We start from the raw sequence: 22,165 nt of genomic DNA, 5'->3' as shown, positions 1-22,165 counted from the left end.
AAGACAAGAAGATGTGTGAAGAGTGAAGATGAAAGGCTATTGTTCTACAGGCTCCTCAAGGAGGCCTGGACTTGGCTTTCTATTATTTTAACATCTTCCACAAATAGAATATCCCTTCAGTGGCAGATAAAGTTGAGATCCTGAGAAAGGAGAGCATTGTCCATCATCATGTGGACACTTCAAGACCAATAATATATAAAGTGCTACACCAAGTAGACATAATGCTTCTCCAGACAAGCTTGAACCCTACCAAATGATAGTATTCTCAAGACTCCCCATGGAAACTGTTATGAAGAGTCTGGTAGCATAAGATGGTTTATTCATTCATTCATGTAAGAAATATTTACTGAGGCCTGCTGTATGCAAGATACTGTTTGAAGCCCTGGGGATAAATCAGCGAATAAAAAAGAAAAAGACCCTTGCCCTCAAAGTGACTACAGACTTTTAGAACCCCTATATTTTCTCTCCAATAAGACCTGTTCTCATTTATGAGCAGCCGCTTGACCCCCAACAGCTCAAAGACTTCCCAAACATTTTGTTCATTTGTGCTTTTATTCACCCATCCATTCATTAAAAATATATTGGGCCAGGTCAAGGAGACCCCAGTTGGGCATGGCTCAATCTTTGCCTTCAAGTTCAGAGTCCAGTGGCAGAGGCAGCAAAGCCCATGTCACTCTATTACAGTGTAGCAAGTGTCATAGTAGATACATGTAGAAAAGTATTATTTTAGGTGGAGTGGGATGGAGCGGACACTAGGTAAGTAGTGGTGATCAGGGAAGGTTCGCAGAAATGGCAACATTTGAGCTGCCAGGGATATAGGAAAATGTTAGGTGAAAAAAAGGAACTGAGAATAGTTTAGGCAGAGGAAATGGTACACCAATGACTAGAAAGTATGCAAGACTATACAGTATGGGGACAGTGGTTATCTATTGACTTGATTTATGTCACCCGTTTCACAAAGTGTTTGAGTCAGCTTATAAGAATGCTTATGGTAAAAGAGAAAAATTACAAGTAAACTAAACCATCATCTGGGAAAATATAAATTTATGCGAATAGAAGGTGACAACCAGGTAGGGAGTTTAATTAGAATTCAGAGTGTGTAGGTCATAGGACCCCACCCAGTTTCTAAAGGCACCTTTGAGCAGGTAGCCAAGACAAAAAGGGAAGCCTAATCATCTGCATTCCTCAGGAAAAGTCAAAAGGTCCAAATTTTCTTTTCTGGCTGCACGCACAGCATGCAGAACTTCCTGGGCCAGGGATCGAACCCACACCACAGCAGTAACCAGAGCCACATCAAATCCTTAACCCACTGAGCCACCAGGGAACTCCCAGGAGAAGTCAAACTTTTCATGGCCCTTAACACTTGTGTGTGTTTGACACTTCAGTTCTGAAAGAATTTTTTCATAGGGATCTTCATATATAGGGGGTGCACACTAAGTGAGGTAGTTGAGTGATCTCCAGAGCCCAAATACTGGGGTATAGCCCAGAACCAGTTGATATTGCTTTACCTAGTCTGCTGCAAATTGTGAAAACTGAAAATATAGTGAATTTTTCATGAAGTTAAATTTGCACAATTGAAGGGACTATTTTTTATTCAGAGATTATAGATTTCCTATAATTTTGGTTTTAAAAAGTTCTGTTTTTTATGAATTGCATGAATGGTACATGGTTAGTTTTTGTTATTTTTTTCCCATGTCTTTTCTTGGCAAATTAAGAAGCTGACAAGCTTAAATATAAATATGTATACATTTTTATTGTATTCATCTCTAAAAATCCAGAAATCTAGGAACCAAAGATGTAATGTGAAATGTCCTCCCTAATGTCCTTCCAAAGGTGTTCACAGCATCCCTACTTGAAAGGCAAGGGCATGACTCTGAATCTGTCAAATGTTCTAACAAAGCAAGAACACAAAGAACAAAATAGGAAGGAATGGGGAAAGGTAGGCTAGAAAGATAGTTGCAGAAACTTACACTAAAGAAATAGATCTTCATTGGTTGTAATTTGGAATCAAAGTTGAAATTTACTGGGGAGAGTCTTTATGAACTGAAATTATGCCACATAACCCACCCAAGCCCAATTTGCTGCCTCATTTGCCATTGTACATGAACCAGGCCCTGCCTCAGCTTTCCAACTGGCCTGAAACAAGAGTTTTGATGATCTTCTGGAAAAGCAGGACAGATGTTGGTAGAATTTGAGAGTCACTGTGCAAAAATTTAGAAACTTGTGCTCTTTTCCAAGAGAGCTGGTGGTAAATTCAAGATCACCTTTTTATTTTTAAATTTTTTTGTTATTTCTCCAATACAATTTTTTTTTCTACTGTACAGCATGGTGACCCAGTTACACATACATGTATACATTCTTTTTTCTCACATGATCATGCTCCATCATAAGAGACTAGATAGAGTTCTCAGTGCTACACAGCAGGATCTCACTGTTAGTCCATTCCAAAGGCAATAGTCAGCATCTATTAACCCCAAGCTCCTAAGCCATCCCACTCCTTCCGCCTCCCCCTTGGCAACCACAAGTCTATTCCCCAAGTCCATGATTTTCTTTTCTGTGGAAACGTTCATTTGTGCCATATATTAGATTCCAGATGTAAGTGATATCATATGGTATTTGTTTCTTTCTGACTTACTTCACTCAGGATGAGAGTCTCTAGTTCCATCCACGTGGCTGCAAATGGCAATATTTTGTTCTTTTTATGGCTGAGTAGTATTCCATTGTGTATACATACCACATCTTCCTAATCCAATCATCCGTCGATGGACAATTGGGTTGTTTCCATGTCTTGGCTATTTGTGAATAGTGCTGCAATGAACATGCGAGTGCATGTGTCTTTTTTAAGGAAAGTTTTGTCCCGATATATGCCCAAGAGTGGGATTCCTGGGTCATATGATAGTTCTATGGATAGATTTCTAAGGTACCTGCATACTGTTCTCCATAGTGGTTTTACCAGCATACATTCCCACCAACAGTGCAGGAGGGTTCCCTTTTCTCCACACCCCCTCCAGCATTTATTATTTGTGGACTTATTAATGATGGCCATTCTGAGTGCTGTGAGGTGGTACCTCGTAGTAGTTTTGATTTGCATTTCTCTAATAATCAGGGATGTTGAGCATTTTTTCATGTGCTTGTTGGCCATCTGTATATCTTCCTTCTAGAACAAACAATCCAAAAATTTTTATGGAACCACAAAAGACCCAGAATTGCCAAAGCAATTCTGAGGAACAAAAACCAAGCAGGAGGCATAACTCTCCCAGACTTCAGGCAATATTACAAAGCCACAGTCATCAAGACAGTGTGGTACTGGTACCAAAACAGACATGCAGACCAATGGAACAGAATAGAGAACCCGGAAATAAACCCAGACACCTATGGTCAATTAGTCTTTCACAAAGGAGGCAAGAACATAACATGGGAAGAAGACAGTCTTTTCAGCAAGTGGTGCTGGGAAACCTGGACAGCTGCATGCAAATCCATGAAACTAGAACACACCCTCACACCATGCACAAAAATAAACTCAAAATGACTGGAAGACTTAAATATAAGACAAGACACCATCAAACTCCTGGAAGAGAACATAGGCAAAACATTCTCTTACATCAGCCTTACAAATGTTTTCTCAGGTCAGTCTCCCAAAGCAGCAGAAATAAACGTAAAAAAAAAAAAAAAACCAATGGGACTTCATCAAACTGAAAAGCTTTTGCACAGCCAAGGAAACCAAAAAGAAAACAAAAAGACAAGTTACAGAATGGGAGAAAATACTTGCAAATGATGCAACTGACGAGGGCTTAATCTCTAAAATATACATGCAACTTATAAAATTCAACAGCAGAAAAGCCAACAACCCAATTGAAAAGTGGGCAAAAGATCATCTCTTGATCAGCTCAGCCAAGCTGTCTTTAGAAATCTGTGTTCCATCTTCAGGTTGGCTGCCTAAAAAGACTTTTCAAGGATCTGCATAGAGAGGAAGCAGTCAGGACTGTAGTGAGTTAAAATTTCTCAATACCCAGGTGTAATTCATAATTTGCCAATGAATTTTGTAGGAATACTAAAGAAGTAGCAGGAGTTCCCATCATGGCACAGTGGTTAACGAATCCGACTAGGAACCATGAGGTTGTGGGTTCAATCCCTGCCCTTGCTCAGTGGGTAAGGATCTGGCATTGCCGTGAGCTGTGGTGTAGATCGAAGACGCGGCTTGGATCCTGCGTTGCTGTGGCTATGGCGTAGGCTGGCAGCTACAGCTCCAATTAGACCCCTAGCCTGGGAATCTCCATATGCCGCGGGAGCGGCCCAAGAAATGGCAAAAAGACAAAAAAAAAAAAAAAAGAAGTAGCAATAATGTACCAGAAATGTATACCTGAATTAGAATCATAATTTTCTATAAAATAGCTTAATTATGTATATATAACTAGATCCTATTTGGAGCACTTATTTTAGATTAATCTATAGCTGCATTTCAGTGGTTTTACTGTGAGTACAAACTACCTCCTGGTGCTCAAAGGGTCTCTGGAATACCTGAAAGATTGGAAATGGCTTTAGTGGGCCTCGAAGGACCTGGATGGGAAGAAGTCACTAAGTGTAGGCAAAGCCTTTCTGAGGGTACAAAGGGGCCTACAGCCAGCCAGAACCAGGGTCAAGTTCTAAAAAGGCAAGCAGAATAGTAAATGTTAATTCCTAAATCCACCTACCTCAAAGTTCATAACTTGCCACAATTCCAACTTCTCCTGTGGGTCAAAGTTGAGACACTGAATTTAGAACATTTAACCCTGTGACAATACATATATTGAATATCTCAACAGGAAATTCTAGGAGTAGAGATATGCAACCCTAAGGTAGCCTCTTGAACAGGAACATTTGAAGGATGCTACGTGTTGAGTAAGTAGATATAGAACTTAATCTGACAAGAAGCATCTTTTTTTTTCCTGTGAACCCATGGACTTTGTGAGAAGCAGAATAGACTAATAATTGAGAGCATGGCTAGTAAAAGCTACCTACTGTGTGGCCTTACTGTGTTATCTATATAAGCTTCAATTTCCTCATCTGTACAAAAGGGAATAATAATATTGTCCATTCCTTAGGACTGTTGTGAAGTTTAAGTGAGATGATTTGCATAAAACCTGAAAATTCATATACACTCAATTAATGAGCAGTAGTACTATGGACACCATCCTCCTCCCCTGCCACAAAAGTTGAGATTGCTGTCTGCAGGAAGAAAGCCATCATGAACTGGCCTGCTGGAAAATATCAAGGGTTGAACCATAAAATTGGCACATGTGGTGTCTTTGTCAGCCATCAACGATGGGCAGCCTCTAAAGTTTCTAGTGTTTTGCAGACATCTGTAGTCTTAGTACATCGGGTAGAGAGTGTGTCATGTGGCATTGTTCCAACTGGCCCTTCTACACAGCAATAGTGCAGTGTTAACAATTGCTCAAGACAGTGGCTATGGGGCCCTGCTGGGTCCCAAAGCACCTTTTCAATAATCAGAAAAAGTGTCAGTCTAGTTGGGTGTCTGGTGTTCTTTCTATTTTCATTATTTGAAAATAGCTAACTCTATGCACCAATTACGCCCCGCTCCTCCCTCAGGCATGCTGCATAGTCTGCTTACCAATTGCTGTATGACGAACACATTATAACTTACTGGCTTGAGACAATCATTTTATTATATTTTAAGATTTTTCTGGATAAAGAATCGGGGCGGGATTTAAATGAGCAATCCTCCAGTTCCATATGGTATCAATAGGGACGCCTCAGCTGTGGTAGGCTCATCTGGAGGTTGCAAGACAACTTTATTCATATGCATGGCACTTTGGCAGGGACAGATAAAACACGGGCTCAGCTGGATCCCTCCCTTTTCATTTACACTAAAGCTCTCTCCACATGGTCTCTCTAGCATGGTGGTCAGACATGTTCCATTGTGACTGAAGCTCCCATAGCAAGTGTTCCCAGAGACAACTGGAAATTTTTATCTCTCTTAAGGCCTGGGTCTGAAAATGAGCACAACATCTCTTCTGCTATATTCTGTTGGTCAAAGCCATTGTAGAGCCCATCCAGATCTTTAAGGGGATGGGGCATAGACCTCACCTCTTGATAGGAGGGAAATCTAGAATTTATATTCAACTTTCTACCACACTTGGAAGAAAGAATTATATAGAAGTATTTTGTTATTCATCTGCCATGTTTTTCACCATATCTGGTTCATCTTATACCTGTAATTAAATTAATTTATTAAAACAATTTTCATGCTATATTGAAAGACAGTGCAGTAGTTAAGAGCATTAAAGTTAGACCAACCTGGATTTGAATTCTGGGTCTTGCCTCTTACTGGCTGTGTAACCTTGGGAAAGTAACTAAACCTTTCTGAGCCCTAGTTTCTTTATGTATAAAATGAAGGATAATAGCAATACCTAGCCCACAGGTCTTTTGGAATAAGATTATATAAAATGCTTAGCATAGTCCCTAGCACAATGTAAACATCCAATAAACAATTATGATGGTGATAATAATGGATGATAAAACATTATAACTTTTTACATAGCTGTCTCCAAACTAAACTCTGAGGTTATTGATTTTATCTTACTCACTTCTTCAACCCCAACACCTGCAAAGGGCCTGGCATCAAAATATTGAAGAATAGATATATGAATGACTAAATGGAAGCATAGAACCGACATTTTCCTCCATTGTAGTTCCCTGGCTCAGATGTGTACCGAGAATGGAGGATGATAATATTGCTAGATAACTACTCTAGGTTGAGTTAAGTGCAAGTTGCTAGGCAGCAGGAAGGCTCAAGGCTACACTGAAACATTACTTAAAATCATGTAATAGAGATGTAATAGAGCTGCATCTCGGAGGAGCAAGCTGGCCCAACTAACACACAACATTTGCAGCATTTCCAGTAAGCTGAGAGTCTGGAAAGTACGTGAATCAGAAGAGGGAATACAAACCAACATCTTCCATCTACAGACATGCCAAGAGTCAAGAAGCCAATAGGGAAAGGGTGTTAGAAGAGATGGTAAAAGCAAAACAGAACAGGGTATTTATTGTAAAAAGACTTCGGGGGAATACCTTGGCCTTTTCCATAATCCTTTTGTAAAATGACCTCAAATCTCCTTCAGAAGTTTGAATTCCTAACCTAAGTGGTAATACTTGTACTTGTTGGCTATACTCTTCAAGCCAGAACAGGGCCGGGAAAGGGAGAGAATTTCTCTGGTTTTCTACTCCCAATGCGTTTTAAATTGTTGGACTTTGATTTTTTTCAGGTTCTGTAATACTTGTATAAGGCCCATGATTTCAAAGTGGTATTTTCTGGGTTGGTATTGGAATTTCAAGTCTACTTTGGTCTTAGTGGTTGAAGATAAGCAAAAGAAATAATGTGATAGGAGCCCACGTGCAATGTACAACCTGCCCTCCAGCAAGCCCTGCTAGGCAGTGGGACTCTTGGCATATTGAGCACAAGAAAGAAAGGGAGTTTATCTACTCTGGCTTTAGCCGTATGTCATCAATACACTTGCTTTTAAATGAATTTCATAAAATATTCATGTAATCATACCAAACAGCACAGTGGTGAGTACATCAGTCAGGAGTTATATTTATCATGTGTATTTGTTTTTTGTTTGTCTCCATTTATTAGTAGACAGTACATGGAGACAGGCATTTCTTTCTCAGTTGAAGTGGCAGAACTTGTTTAATGAACTGATGTTTCTGTAATCTGTGGTAAGGTAGAGTTGTGAGTGACAGAACTATATGAATAACAATGAGGAGGCAAGCAGAAAAAAAGGAAGACAAACATTTCAGTAGGAGGGGGAAAATAGATGGGATTGTTTAGTTGGCACACAATCTAATCTGATCTTTTCCTATTGAAAATTAAGTTTGTAAATGGGGGAGATAATGTTAACAATTTTTCCAAAATCTTATACACAAGGAATCAAATTTTCCAAAGACATAAATAGCATTCTTAACTACAGCGCTCCTATTCTACAGCATAGGAACACAGAGTGTCAGGGGCCTTCAGTTCTCCAAGATGGAAAAAAAAAGACCTGGACCCCCACCCCACCTACATAGAGCCTGACAAATAGGAGGCTATCACAGATGTTTGTGGGATGTGCCTAAATAAGTGAACGTATTTGTGTGTGTGTGTGTGTGTCTGTGTTCATGTCTTGAATGGAGGGAAAGAAACATGCCTATCAAGACCACCACCTATCATGCCAGAGATTCTCTTATCTGTACTGCCCTTTCATCCTTTAAGCTAAATGTCATTATTTATCCCTACTTTTACCAAAAAGAGAGATGGAGGCACACAGATGTTAAGAAACGTTTCTCAAGGTCATATAACTAGCATGTGAGGGAAAGTAGAGATATGAGAGTCACAGGGAGGAAGCGAAGGAGTGTGTGTCTGTGTGTGCACAGGCGTGTGTGTGTGTGTGTGTGTGTGTGTGTGTATGTGTGTGTGTGTGTGTGTGTACTTCCGTGTCAGGTGAGATAACATATGAGGGCTAAAAGTAAATTCATTTTCAGAAAAATAAAATTTCCTCTTAGAAGAAAATTTTTTTTCCCAAACACATTCCAGGTCTTGGCATCTCAGCATGACAGGCACATGGGAAGATGGGAATGCCCTAGTTTTCTTGGGCTGGCTTGCAGTGAGGGGATGCCTTGTGCCACCCACCTACCTAATCTGTTTTTGGTTTTGTTTTGTTCTTTATGACCTCACCCATGGCATATGGAAGTTCCCAGGCCAGGGATTGAATCTGAGTTGCACCTGTGACCTCCACCACAGCTGCAGCAACGCTGGATCCTTTAACCCACTGCTCTGGGCAAGGGCTCCAAACCACACCTCCGCAGTGATCGGAGCTGCTGAAGTCAGATTCTTAACCCACTGTGCCACAGCAGGAACTCCCCGCCTACCTATCTACCCAGTCAGAAGACTCCCTCCTTCTGGCCTGATGTATCAGAAGTTCTGCTTCTGTATGAACTGCAGATTCTTCCCACTGTTTAGATCCAACTCCTTCAACATCTTACAACCCACCCAGGGGATTCAGAGCCACCTTGAGGCCATGCTTAAAGGCGCTGCCCCTCGGGCCTCAGTGGTGAGCAGGATAAGGTTTGGGGGAGTAGGAGCTGCCACTGCCACCTCAATGACCTCTACGTTACAGAACTCCTCATGCCATACTTTCTTTGTTTACATTGTGCATTCTATAACAGAGGGCAGGGGGAGAGGTGGGGAAATGAAGGAGAATGCACACCCTCCCTCAAAGAACTTGCATTTGGATATAGAGAGAAAAATTAACCAATCAGATCGGTACCACCTTTAGAGCCAGGCAAGCGGGGTCCTCGCCATGGACCCCTCACATCGGGGAACCCCCTGCTTCGGAATGACTGTCTCAATATGTTCTAAGTCCTTCTCCAGAGCTGAGGACTGGCCAGATAAGTAGTGCCATCAGGATGGGTACCCCAAGTCCAGGGCATATCCTATAGTGGGTCTTGATGGAAAGAAGCACCTTTCTCAAAATTTTTTACATTCCCCTCCAGTGTCTGAGACTGACCAAGGCTTGTAGTGTCATCTGAGAAAGGAGCCCCAATTTCAAATTGAACCTATGTGGACCCCATCCCCCATTTCTCCCCTTTGAGGCACTCTTCGATCTTCTACCCCACATGTGGAATCAACTAGATGCCCCAAGAAGCTTCAGAACTCATACGTATGGAGTCCTCCCAGAGTCTTGGTCCCATGAGACTGTCCTGGCAAGTAACTCACTCCATCTGGCTGCTATGGTGTTTCTTTCATGGTATCGTAGGAGGTTGGGCACCAGAATAGTGTTGACGATGATTTGAGGTGAATCAAATTGTGTATCTAGACAAGGTCCATAAAAACATTCATTTGAAGGGACTCCCACACATTGTATAAGTATCTTTGAATAAAGCAAAAGATGATGCAAAATAAAATTCAGTGGTAACAGGTGTAGAACAGTTTTTAGACACAGAGATAAGAATGAACTAGAATTACCTGGAAAGTATGCTTCAGGGAGGATGGGACTTGAAGCCAGGCTTTGAAGGGTGTGGAGAATTGGGGGATGCTCAAATGATTCTAGGCAGGCAGGGAGAACAATAGCTGAGAATAGTTATTTATTGAGCATTGTTGTGCTTTGCATAATAGAAGGCACATTTTATTCATCGTTTTGTTTATTCCTCACAGCTCTGTATAAAAGTGGTGGAATTAACCCTATTTTGCAAATGACAAAATGGAGGTTCAAAAGATTCATCCTGCTAAGCAAATGGTAGAACTAGGACCCAGGTCTGACTGATGCCTAAAACCGTACACTCTTAATGCCATGCTATGCTGCAAAAAGACAGGAAGTGTTACAAGGGATAGCAAGAAGCCTTGTCTGAATGGAGCAGAGGGTGTGTGTTGGAAACTAGTAGGAGGCAAGATCAATGAACAAGGCAAAGTCATATTACGAAAAGCCTTGAATGTCAAAATGAGATGGAGAGAAATAGGCACTGCTCAAACGAAAATGAACAGCCCTAGCCAAAAAGGGAAATGCATGCTTATAGTATTTAAGACCTGGTAATTCTAATAACATGCTTGCTTAAATATTTTGCTTCTGCCTAAGAAAGACCTTTGGTCTGAAGCTTATAAGGTAGCATTCTGCCTCTACTTGACCTTGCCAGATATGATTTATTGTTCTCTTTCTTCTCCTTTTTTAGACTTTGATCCTGCCCTTGGAATGATGACTGGAATTCCACCCATAACTCCAATGATGCCTGGCTTGGGAATAGTACCTCCTCCAATTCCACCAGATATGCCAGTAGTAAAGGAGATCATACACTGTAAAAGCTGCACGCTCTTCCCTCCAAATCCAAGTAATATTCTGCTTTTTCTCCACACACGTCACAATGTTTTGGTGTCTGGGAACACTTCTTTTCCAAAAGAATACTCAAGGGCTTCATAAATGTATGTGCAAGAGCTTCCCCCAGAAAACAAAAAAATTACCTCTTACCGAGCAAGGCTGAAACTTATGCACAGAACGGTAAATTTCTGTGTGCTGGTTGCAGTACAAATTATAAAACAGGTTTCTAGTGTCATCTGGTAAGGAGTTTTTAAGTGCATTAGTATAGAAGGAGGCACCTGACACAATTTTCTCAACATTGTCATTTACATTCTCTGCTTTTCATAATTGGCCTACATGCTGATGATGGCAGAAATAGAGTGTGATATGAGCCTGCCTGGGGCACATGAGAATATACATTGGTGCTAAGAATCCTCCACTGCTACCAGCTATTCACACATCACTCAAACTTCTGCTATTCAGTGATGGGCTGTGATAGACAGTGAGGTGAGATTCAACTTACTATGAGGGCAAAGAGGACTATTGAGACTGAGACAAGCTACTTTCAGCCACCCAGTCAATGCAGTTCACGTGGAAATGATCTAGGGATCTGTCAGTTATGAATAGGTTTTTCCTTAGACTCTTAAAAACATCTGTGGAGCTGTGGTGGCCATACTTCTGTTAAAATGTAGCAGCAGTAAAAATTGACTCAAACTTTTTTCAGGATCTGTGTGGGATTTTATTTACTTTAAATGATCAGCAGCTACTTCTGCACATGACCCAAGCCTCATTAAAGCTTCCTCCACAGTTCTAGTGCTGCTGGGTGGCCTACTTAAGGAATCCGACACTATAGTGCTGAGAGATTAAAGCTGTCTGTTAAGCGACACATTCAGTGGTTCAGGCCATAGATCAAATGAACTTGCCTCATTATGATAAACATGAACTTTTGACATGTGACTTTAGACAATTATTTCATCTCCTACCTTACATGGGAATCAGATAATCATGGAATCAAGCCCTGGCAAGGACCCAGGTTCTTTTTAGAATGGTCTGCTCATAACCAGGAGAATTTTGGAGTCAGGATTGATTGGACAAATCATCTTGGCCCCTTTTGCTAAGTGAAATGTCTTCTCAATGCCTTCTTCAGGTCTTTGAACTCAGCAGTCAGCAGGGTACTTCCTTCCAGGCCAATAAGAAATCTAGGAGGCTAGCGCTCAGGGGACTAGCAGCTAGGAGAAGAGTGAACATGTCAGGGAAAATTAGGGAATGGAGAATAAGATGGCTCTATTAGGCCTTACCTGCCAACTCAAGTGGCCATTCTTGAATTTGTGTTTAGTGCCTAGGTGAATGAGCAGTACTGTGGTCCCCTTGTCTCTTACTCTTAGTGCCACTGTCCCTACAAATGGGCCATGAACTTTTCCCCCATTCTTCCAGTGTGTGGCTTTTGTATTAGAGAAAGCTGTGGATCCCGGATACTACTTTTTTCCACTTCAAAATCTATGAATTTAGACATTTTCAGTGTTAAAACCTCCTGCACTAGGCTTTCATTGTCTCAATCAGGTCTTATCAAACCTATGGATTGTTCAAAACCTATAATGTCTAGGCTGGGTGCAGGAGATGACTTTACAGGATGTTCAGCTTCTGCATTTCAAAAAAAATAGCACATGTATCTTTTGTATAACCACATCGTTGAGCAGTCTTTGAATGTAAAAATCTATGGTTTAAAGAGGCTCTAACTTGTGAGAGTCTTTAGTAAAACAAACAGAAAGATACCTCTCAAATACATTAATCTTTCCCCACCTACAGCCATGCTGTCACAATTCTGAGTTGGGAGGGCCATAGAGTAAGAGAAAAGCATTTTACCTTCACAGCTCAATCCTTTAGTTATTTGTTTTCGTGTTGAGAATGCTGACAGGGCAATTAGTGCCTCTGAAGTGGTGGCTTCTGGGAAGGAAACTGGCTTTGGAATTGAATTCAAAATATAACACTCCTGACACAGGTTAAAGTAAACTGGTGTTCTGTTTCCTTTTTAGAACTTGAATTTTGTTGAAAGGGGGCTTGGGTTAATTAGATGGGGAAAACACTAACAGAGAAGGCTCTCTTAGTTCTCTGCTGAGAACATGGCAAAACTGCCATTTTTTTTTTTAACAGCCCTAAGACTTTGTGAAGGTGAAATGCAAAGAGCAAGTAGGAAGAGTAGGAATTCAGTATGATTGATTTATCTTCTCCAGAGCCCACCAACCTTGTCTGATAAAGCCTTGATTATAAACCCCCGTACTTACTCCTACTTGCCTCTGGTCTCTGGTGTATTCTCTTGCACTCAGTGGCCGCTCAGCAATAAGGTCATGTGACTTAAGGACTCTAATAGCCTCTTTATGCACACATCCGATCTTCTTCTGTCTTACTGCTCCATTAGAAAGTATCTTTACTATCAACTTCTTCCCCTTTCTCCCACCTAACATTTCATTCTGGTGCTTGTCACATATTTAGAATGCTAATAAAAGTTCTGGGGTTCCTATTGCCCACAGATTCAGAGTCCAAATCCTGAACTTCTAAAACCTTTCACTGGTCTGCTTTGCCAACTTAAAGGCATGCAATAAGAGTCGTGAGTTTAAATTTTATTCAATGTATTGCTGAGGACTAGAGCCTGGGAGATAGCCACTCAGGTAGCTCTGAGTAAAACTACTCCAAACAGGTAGGAGAGAGGCCAGTTTATCTATGATTTTTGGCTAGAAAATACATGCAGTTGAGCATACATCTTAGTAAATGATTACTGCTAATCACAAAGAGCAGATATCTCAAGGTAATGATTTTGGTGCTTTTCTATGTATGAGATGCTTCAAGAATCTGGAGTCATTGAGATTCTTCCTGAGATATGCATATAACTATCCAGAGGGCCTGCTTATCCAAAGAACAGAGTACCTCATCCTGTTTTTCATCTGAATTCCTTCCAAGGTGCACTGTCCATCAGCAAGTACAATGGGTTACAATTTAACCCTTGTAGAACTAGGTGTTGAGCAATGCTCTTTGCCTTAGTGATCCTAATTTTTCTGCCTCTACTGCATCATATGACCATCTTCAATCTATCATTTTTACTTGCCATTTGCCTACCATTTAGTCAAGTTCAACTGCTTCCTAATCTCATTCTCCTCTCCAGTGCAACTCCAAGCCTACCATCTCTCAAACTCTTCCATGTGGAAGGTATGGAAATTAAAGCAAGTAGTTAATCATTCATCATTTTAATGCATTGCCACTAAAATATTAAGTGCTAAATCCAATGGATACCTTTTAGTCCTTAAATTACTTTATTTCTTTTCTATATATAGAACTAGTGACCCCTTCATCCTTCTTGAATCATTCAAAATCTATGAGATGCTGCAAAAGTAGTGCTTAGAGGGAAATTCGTAGCAATACAGGCCTTTCTCAAAAAAGAAAGAAAATAACAAATCAACAACTTAACCCACCACCTAAATGAATTAGAAAAAGAAGAACAAACAAAACCTAAAGTCAACAGAAGGATGGAAATCATAAAGATCAAAGAGGAAATCAATAAAATAGATACTCAACAATAGGAAAAAAATCAATAAAACCAAGAGCTGGTTCTTGAAACAAAATTGAAAAACCAACATCACAAAATTTAAAAGAGAAAGAAGAGCTTGTATTTCTGTACACCCCTTAGCAGCAAAAGTCCTTGAAAGACATCATCTTTACATGCTGTTTCCAGTTCTGCTCTTCTCTTTTAAATGATCTTCATTTGTGCATTTGCCTTACCCCCCTATCAAAACATCCCGTATTTAAGAATAATGATTCACAATACTAAATCCAGTGGACAGTTCTCAATTATCTTCCTAATTGACCTAATAGCCACATCTGACACATCTGATTACTCCTTACACACTGATATACTTTCTTCACTTGGCTTCCAGGTCACCACACTCTCACCACCCTTTCCTCCCTACCCTGGTTGTTTCTTCTCAGTCTCCTTTGCTGATAACCTCTGTTCTCCTTGACTTCCTATCAATGGCAAGTCCTGTGGCTCAGTCCTTGGACCCCTTCTCTGTCTGTACTCATACCTCTGATATGCTCATCCAATCTAATGGCTGAAAAAAAAAAAAAAGACTATCTATATGCCAGTGATACTCTAAATTGTATTTTTAGCTCAGAGCTTGTCTCTGAACCCTAAACTTATATCCAACTCCCTACTTGATATTTCTACTTAGATGTCAAATAGACATCTCAAATTCAGTATGTTTAAAACAAAGCCCCTAATATTTTCCCCCAAACCTTCTCCACTAGTATCCTTCTCCATCTCTGAAAGCGGCAACTACATCTTTTCCATTGCTCAGTCAAAACTTAAGGGCAATCTTAACTACTGTCTTTCCTTCACACACCATATTTAGTCTGTTAGAAAACTCTGTCAGGTCTAGAACTCTACGATATCTTTTATGATTACTGCTATGATCTAGCTTATATCCACCATAATACATTTTCTGAACTATTGCAATAGCCTTTTAACTTGTCTTCTACTTTTACCCTTGACCCCTATGGTGTATTCTCAAGAGAGCAGACAGAGTGATCCTTTTTAAAACCTAAGTCAGATCATGTCCCTCCTTTACTCAGAACCCTTTAATGGCTTCCTATTTTACTCACAATAAAGACCAAAGTCTGTTTAATGGTACAGGAGGACCTTTATGATCTGGCCTCCCTCTCTCACATTGTCTCTTTGACTTTGTCTCTTACTACTCTCCTTCCCATCACTCACTGTTCCAGTTACACTGACCTCCATGCGGTTCCGTGAACAAACCAGGCACTCTTCCATCATGGGGCCTCTGTATTGGCTCCTTCCCCTGCCTGGAATACCCTTCCCCTACATATCAGCATGGCTAACTCACTCGCCTCTTTCAAGTCTTTGCTCAACTATCTCTTCTTCAGTGACCCTGACAACCTCTTTAAAAGTTCAGCCCTCCTTGCCACACTCCCAGTCCTACCTACCCTCTCTATTTTTCACATAATACTTATTACCTTTTAACAAACTACCCAATTTATATAATGTAAACTCCACAAAGGCAGGGATTTTTGTCTGTTTTGTTCACTGATATATCTGCAGCACTGGGATCTGACGTGTAGTAAGTGTTAAATAAATATTTCTTGAGTGGTGGAGGGATGTATGGATGAATGCAAAAGGAGAGGTCAGAGGTCTAGGAATCAAACCAAGAGAGCATGGAGTAATTACCCCATATGCTGACGACTTCCAGTTCTATATTTTCAGTCCATAGCTCTCTTCTGAGCTTCAGACACATATAGCAACTGACCACTAGACTTTATAGGTCTAACTACATCAAATGTGCAAAAAAAAAAAAAAAAATGGTATTATAGTATAATGAACAAACTACCAGATTAAAAGTTGAGAGAATTGTGTTCTACTCCCAGCTCTGTCACCAACTACGTGTGGGAGCTTGAGCTAGTCACATGACCTCCCTGGGTCTCAGTTTCTTTGTCTGTAAAGTGAGGCTATTGGATTAGATTAGCCTAGATACCTCCGAGGTTTATTCCAATTCTAAAACTATGATTCTTGACATTAAAAACATAGCTACCACAATAATTATTCACCTGTTATGCACTATTCACTTAATTATTCACTATTAAGCAAATGTCCTTCAAAATGTATTAGGAAAAGCAAGAGCAAATTAGAGGTGGCACATAGAGTTTTGTACCTTCAGTGGAACAGGCAGCCTGGTGTAATGATTAAGAGCCCTAAAGTGACATAAACCTGATTTTATATCCCAGCTCACCATCACTAAATAGCCATGAAATCTTGGGTAAGTAACTTAACCTCTCTGATCAGGACTAGGCAAAACCAGCTCTGATATAAAAATTCAATGGGTCAAACTAGACTGGAGCTGACTGTATCCTAAATGGTGAATGAGTACCCCATTGTCGTAGAAGCAACACCCTCTGATTCCTAGGAGTCAGAGATATGGCAAAAGAAAGCTCACAGGAACACAGTTACTTTTTTCACAGAGAGGCTATCAGAGATTTATTGCATTCCCAATTAACAGTTCTCAGTTGGTAGTATAAGAAGAGGACAGCACCCTCCCTCCAGGGAAGTCAGTTCTGTCAAGATTTTTCACTTCAGCTGATAGACCTGTATGGAGAGGTTGCATTTTTCATTTACAGTGAAATAACAGTGAACGTGAAATAAATGGTGGGATGTCATCTGCTGCTATCTGTGTACAGGAAAGCACCCAGGAGCCAGAAAGAGAGCAACTTTTTTCATTTTACCATCTCAAAACAGGCTGAACTCATTTTGGCTTCTAGGGTTGGTTTCTATAAAGAAAATTAGAGAAAGTGGATAAATTGAGAATTAATAAAGATTTGCTGGCCTTCTGATTACTTCCAATCAGTTAGGATTACATTAAAATATATCTGACCCCTGCTGATTATCTAGGGGACTTTCAATCTTGGGCTGTCTAATACAATCAACTCAAAAATTTTGCAGTATGTAAATTCTGGTAAACCGGTTGAGTGATCTGTGGTGTTTCTTTGAAAAGCAGGATGTGAATTGTTTATCAGGCCTCTATGCTGCTCTGTGCCTCACTTCTCAAAGATCAGCAGTGACTTTGATCTTAATGCTGATTTCCCCAACACAGCTCCCCAGAGTGGGTGCTTAGTTGTAATTAGAATTGCTAGAAGCTCCTCCTTTTCCTTTACCAGAGATTAAAGTTCTTTATACTCTCAGTTATCTTGAAACTTTTTATGTGGAAGTTTCTTCTTCTCCATCCAAAGTGGTGATTGTGCTATTACAGGAGCTTAGCACATTACCTGATTAATAGGTGGACTTTGAATCTGCTCTCCTATGAAGTCACCATTGCTATGCCTAGATCACTGTATTTCAGTGGGATTAGAAAATCAGGCCCAGACAACAAAGTACTTTGCGCCATTAATTAAAGAACAAGTACTATCCATTAAGGAAGATAGTACAGCCCATTGCCTTGCTGGTGGTGTACACCTAAATCTCAGCAAATGCTATCAAAGAGGCTTTCTACATTTACCCAAGGAAAATAAATAGTCCCCAGAATTTTTGACATTACTCTTAGTGTCTTTTATGCTCCTTTACTTAGTAGACAGTCACCACAGAATAATCATAGCTTCTAAATGGGGTAATGATTTCACCACAGAATTTTTAATCCCACAAATATAGTCAAAGGAAAGAGCCTTTGTACTATCAGAGTTATGTGTAACTACAGCAGTAACCAGATATTCCTTAGAGTCTCTCAATGGATCTAAAGGTAGACCTAACTAAGATAACTCAAATAATAAAAAAGGTGATTATTTGCCTCACAGAAATGATTTATCATCAAATCCATTTAAATAGTATACTTTAGAAGGATTCCAAAATAGGATTTTATTCTAAATCCTTAGATTTGAAAACATGGCTCTAACTAAATGGATATTCTTGAAAATTCTTTATCAATATAGTCAGTGGCTGGGTTGTGTTCCATGGTCAAAATCATATGTGTCTTTACAGCTATAGATTCTGAAACTGAGCAGCACCCTTCAGGGCCCTACAGGATATAAAAACTCCTCTGTGTCCCCCATTTCTTATTTATAGGAAGTGGCTTTGGTCCCCTGGGCCTTCCCTGAGTGCCAAAGAGTAGGCACAAGCAGTTACTAATTGGTGAAGTGATGGAATACAGAAACAAAGGAAAAGCAGTTAAAGATAGCTTGAATGATAATTCAGCAATAAAACAGGGTCCTAGATCCTCCTCAAGGAATATGTGTAACATTCTGACACATATTGAGTTGTTATGCAGAAACTAAAACACCTCCCTCCCCCCACCCCTCCCAGGTAGAGGATGGTGACTATGTGCTCATAATACTTAGACCACAGACTGGTTGGAAGCAGAAGGTTGATGATTGAAATTTCTGGAACATCACCTGTTACCTCACCACCAACCAGTCAGAAGAAATTCATGTACCCTGCAGCCCCCACTCCAAATGTCATCAGGGAGCTCAGGTCTTTTGAGCATGAGCTGCCCATTCTCCTTGCTTGGTGCCTACAATAAATGCTGTACTCTCCTTCAGAAAACCTGGTTTTGGTACATTGGCTTTACTGTTGGTGGGGGGTAGCTGACCCAAGTTTGGTTCGATAACCCTTGTCAATAAGAATGATTTCAGGAGTTCCCGTCATGGTGCAGTGGTTAATGAATCTGACTAGGAACCATGAGGTTGCGGGTTCGATCCCTGCCCTTGCTCAGTGGGTTAACGATCCGGCATTGCCGTGAGCTGTGGTGTAGGTTGCAGACGTGGCTTGGATCCCGTGTTGCTGGCAGCTCCAGCTCTGATTCGACCCCTAGCCTGGGAACCTCCATATGCCGTGGGAGCGGCCCAAGAAATGGCAAAAAGACAAAAAAAAAAAAGAGAGAGAGAGAGAGAGAGAAGAATGATTTCAAACCCAGCCTTATCTAAAGACCTGGATAAAGCAAAGAACTGAGAGTTTAGAAGTCCAGATCTTAGATACCACTCAGGAATAGAGATAGGGCTTTAGAAAGCCTCAGATTAGTAATTAGGAAACCTAAGTTCTAGCACAGTAAATAATAATAACACTATAATGACTATAATTTATTGGGAAACTATCAAGTGCTAGGCATTGTACCACATACAATATAGGCAGTGGATTATCTGTTATCCTGCAATAACTTTTGTAAGGTAGTGGACAATATTCCTATTTTAAGATAAAAATGAGGTTCTCAGAGGTTTCATAATTTTCCCAAGGTCATACAGACAGTGAATAACCAGATTTAACTGCTCCAAGTTCATGTTCCTTCTCTTTCTATCTGATTCAAATAAGTCCCTCAACCTCACTTAGCTAAGGTTTTTTTCCTCTATAACATTAGAAGTTTAGACCAAGTCAGTCATTATCAACCATAGCTACACATTATAGTTACCTGAAGAGCTTTAACAAAATAGTGCATAGGCTGCACCTCCCATTATTTAAATCAGACTCATTGCATGGGACCCAGGCACTGTTTGACTCCCAAGCTGATTCTAATGTGATGCCAGAGCGGAGAATCACTAAAAGTGTGATTTCTAGAATCCTTTTCAAATATTTCAGAATCTATTTCAAATATTAACAGAAATTTTGTAAGTTCCCTGGATACTTCTACCCCTTTTATTGACTAAATAGAGGGAAGAAGGGCATCATGAGAACGTCATTATTCTGACCCACACTGATAAGACAGAGGCTGGTAGCAAATGAGAAAGCTTCAGATGCTAACAGCCAAGGAATCACTCAAATCATCTGCTTGCCAACTTGGATAAGAGTCAGGTGGGAGCCTTGGCCTAATCTACGAGTGAGACTCATTTATTTTTGCATGTGAGCCGTAATCACTGGTTGTTGAGCTCTCCAAATCTTGAGCTGGGAGAATTTACTGTTAAGAGCTGAATGGAAAGGACAGATTACACAAAATAAATCCTTGCAGATACAAAACCAACACTAGAAAAACCCTTGACCATTATGCTTTGTTTTGTTGGGCTATGAACTATAGGATTTTGCTTGGAAAATGCTTTGGTACATATAAATAGCAATGAGGAGCTGGCAGGTACAACAGGCTTTATGTATATATAAGTTAATAGAAAGCATTTTTTTAAGCAGAAGGAGAATCATCTCATTAAGTAGGTTTTTAATAATTCTCTACAGCCAAATTTATCTCACTTTATTTAATGATTTCCTAGATGAGCTTACTTTCCCTCTAAATGCTGCATGATTGTCTCTAGACAAAGAATTTGAGGAAGAGCTCACTGGTATCAAAAACAAACAAACAAAAACTAAAAGGGATGGTTGGTACTCTAGCTAACTTTGTCAAACAGATCATTCTGATAGCTATACATCTTTTTGTACACGTTTACCTCATCACTGTCAAATTCATCCTGAAACAGCTCTGTCAGCAAACATGAACAGAGAGAATACCATAACTACAAACTGAATTAAACAAACCCTTCTCTCAAGGACCCTGGTTCTGAGAATTCCTAAAAATAAGAGTTTAAACCGAGTGGAATTTCTTTCCACTAACTATTTTCCTAATAAAAATGACTGAAAACTGGGCATTGCTAGGTTGTGACAACAAAGTTAAAGAGCAAAATTAAAGAACTTCTGGTGGGACAGATGGGTCTGAGTCATTATCTGATATATATACATCATGGTCACCAAACCATTGAATAAAATAATTCTCAGATTCATGCAACCAATTTGCTAGGGAGCAGAGATGAGCACCTTGGAGGCCATATGCCTCTGGGACTCTTAGGCAAAGGTCTGATGGGGACAATAGTGCTAGCTCTGGAACATGCTAAGTTTCTAAGGGGTCTGTTCCAAGCAAACATTTTAATTTCTAATGCTTTTGCACTTACACTTAGACCTTCCACCTCCTGCAACCCGAGAACGACCACCAGGATGCAAAACAGTATTTGTGGGTGGCCTGCCTGAAAATGGGACGGAGCAGATCATCGTGGAAGTGTTCGAGCAGTGCGGAGAGATCATTGCTATTCGGAAGAGCAAAAAAAACTTTTGTCACATTCGCTTTGCTGAGGAGTACATGGTGGACAAAGCCCTTTATCTTTCTGGTAAGTGTTCATTGGTAAGGATTGTGCCCACCAGGCATGACACAGGGATTGGGGATCAGTATATTTGCATCTGTGGCAGCTAAAGTTTGGGCTTAGTGGCAACTTCTTTTGCCTTCATAGAAAATGCATGTTACTACCCAGTTTCCTTTAAAGTTCTTAGGTAGTTCCCAAATGCCTATGGGATAACTCCAAAACTCCTTACTTGTAGCATCTAAAGGCCTTGATTAGCTGTTTTACCTCTCAGCATCATTTCCCAATCCTTCCTTCACATTCCATGTCCTAACCACACTAAACTAATTCTAGTTCCCAGAACGTGCCCATGGTGTTTTACAAAAGCCTTTTCCTCTGACTAGAATTATCTTTTCCACCCCCACCCACCATACATATATCTTCATACTCTAAAGCTCCAGCTCAGTCATAACCTTTTCTAGAAAGTTTTCTCTGACTTCTCTTCCCACTCTGCCCCAGGCTTGTTTGGGCATCCCCTCCCCAGTGCCTCCATCATGGGTGGTGCTTCCACCCAAAATAACACCTGTAACACCATTGGAGAATTGTCTCTTTCCACCTCTGTCTCCTACAACAGAGTGTGGACTCCTTAGTCAGACTGTGTTGTATTTAACTTTGAGTCCCCAGCATCTAGCACATTACCTGGTACAAAAGTAGATGCTCAAAAATAACTGTGGAGGTTAGTTAGTTATCAAATATTTATTGACTGCTAATCA

At 40.3% G+C, this 22,165-nt stretch overlaps 1 protein-coding gene across 5 annotated transcripts in view; it reads left to right on the top strand.

Moving 5' to 3' along the window:
- ENOX2 (ecto-NOX disulfide-thiol exchanger 2) overlaps positions 1-22,165 on the top strand; it is a 278,642-nt gene that overhangs the window by 199,668 nt on the left and 56,809 nt on the right. For all 5 annotated transcript variants that reach the window (XM_047764464.1, XM_047764463.1, XM_047764462.1 and 2 more), the window contains 2 exons: positions 10,702-10,857; positions 21,237-21,443. In XM_047764464.1, the coding sequence (XP_047620420.1) occupies positions 10,702-10,857; positions 21,237-21,443 (363 nt within the window). The remainder of the gene's footprint in view (positions 1-10,701; positions 10,858-21,236; positions 21,444-22,165) is intronic.

The sequence above is a fragment of the Phacochoerus africanus genome, chromosome X (genome assembly GCF_016906955.1).
Source record: "Phacochoerus africanus isolate WHEZ1 chromosome X, ROS_Pafr_v1, whole genome shotgun sequence".
NCBI lineage: Eukaryota > Metazoa > Chordata > Mammalia > Artiodactyla > Suidae > Phacochoerus > Phacochoerus africanus.
This window is presented reverse-complemented; position numbering and strand designations above follow the sequence as displayed.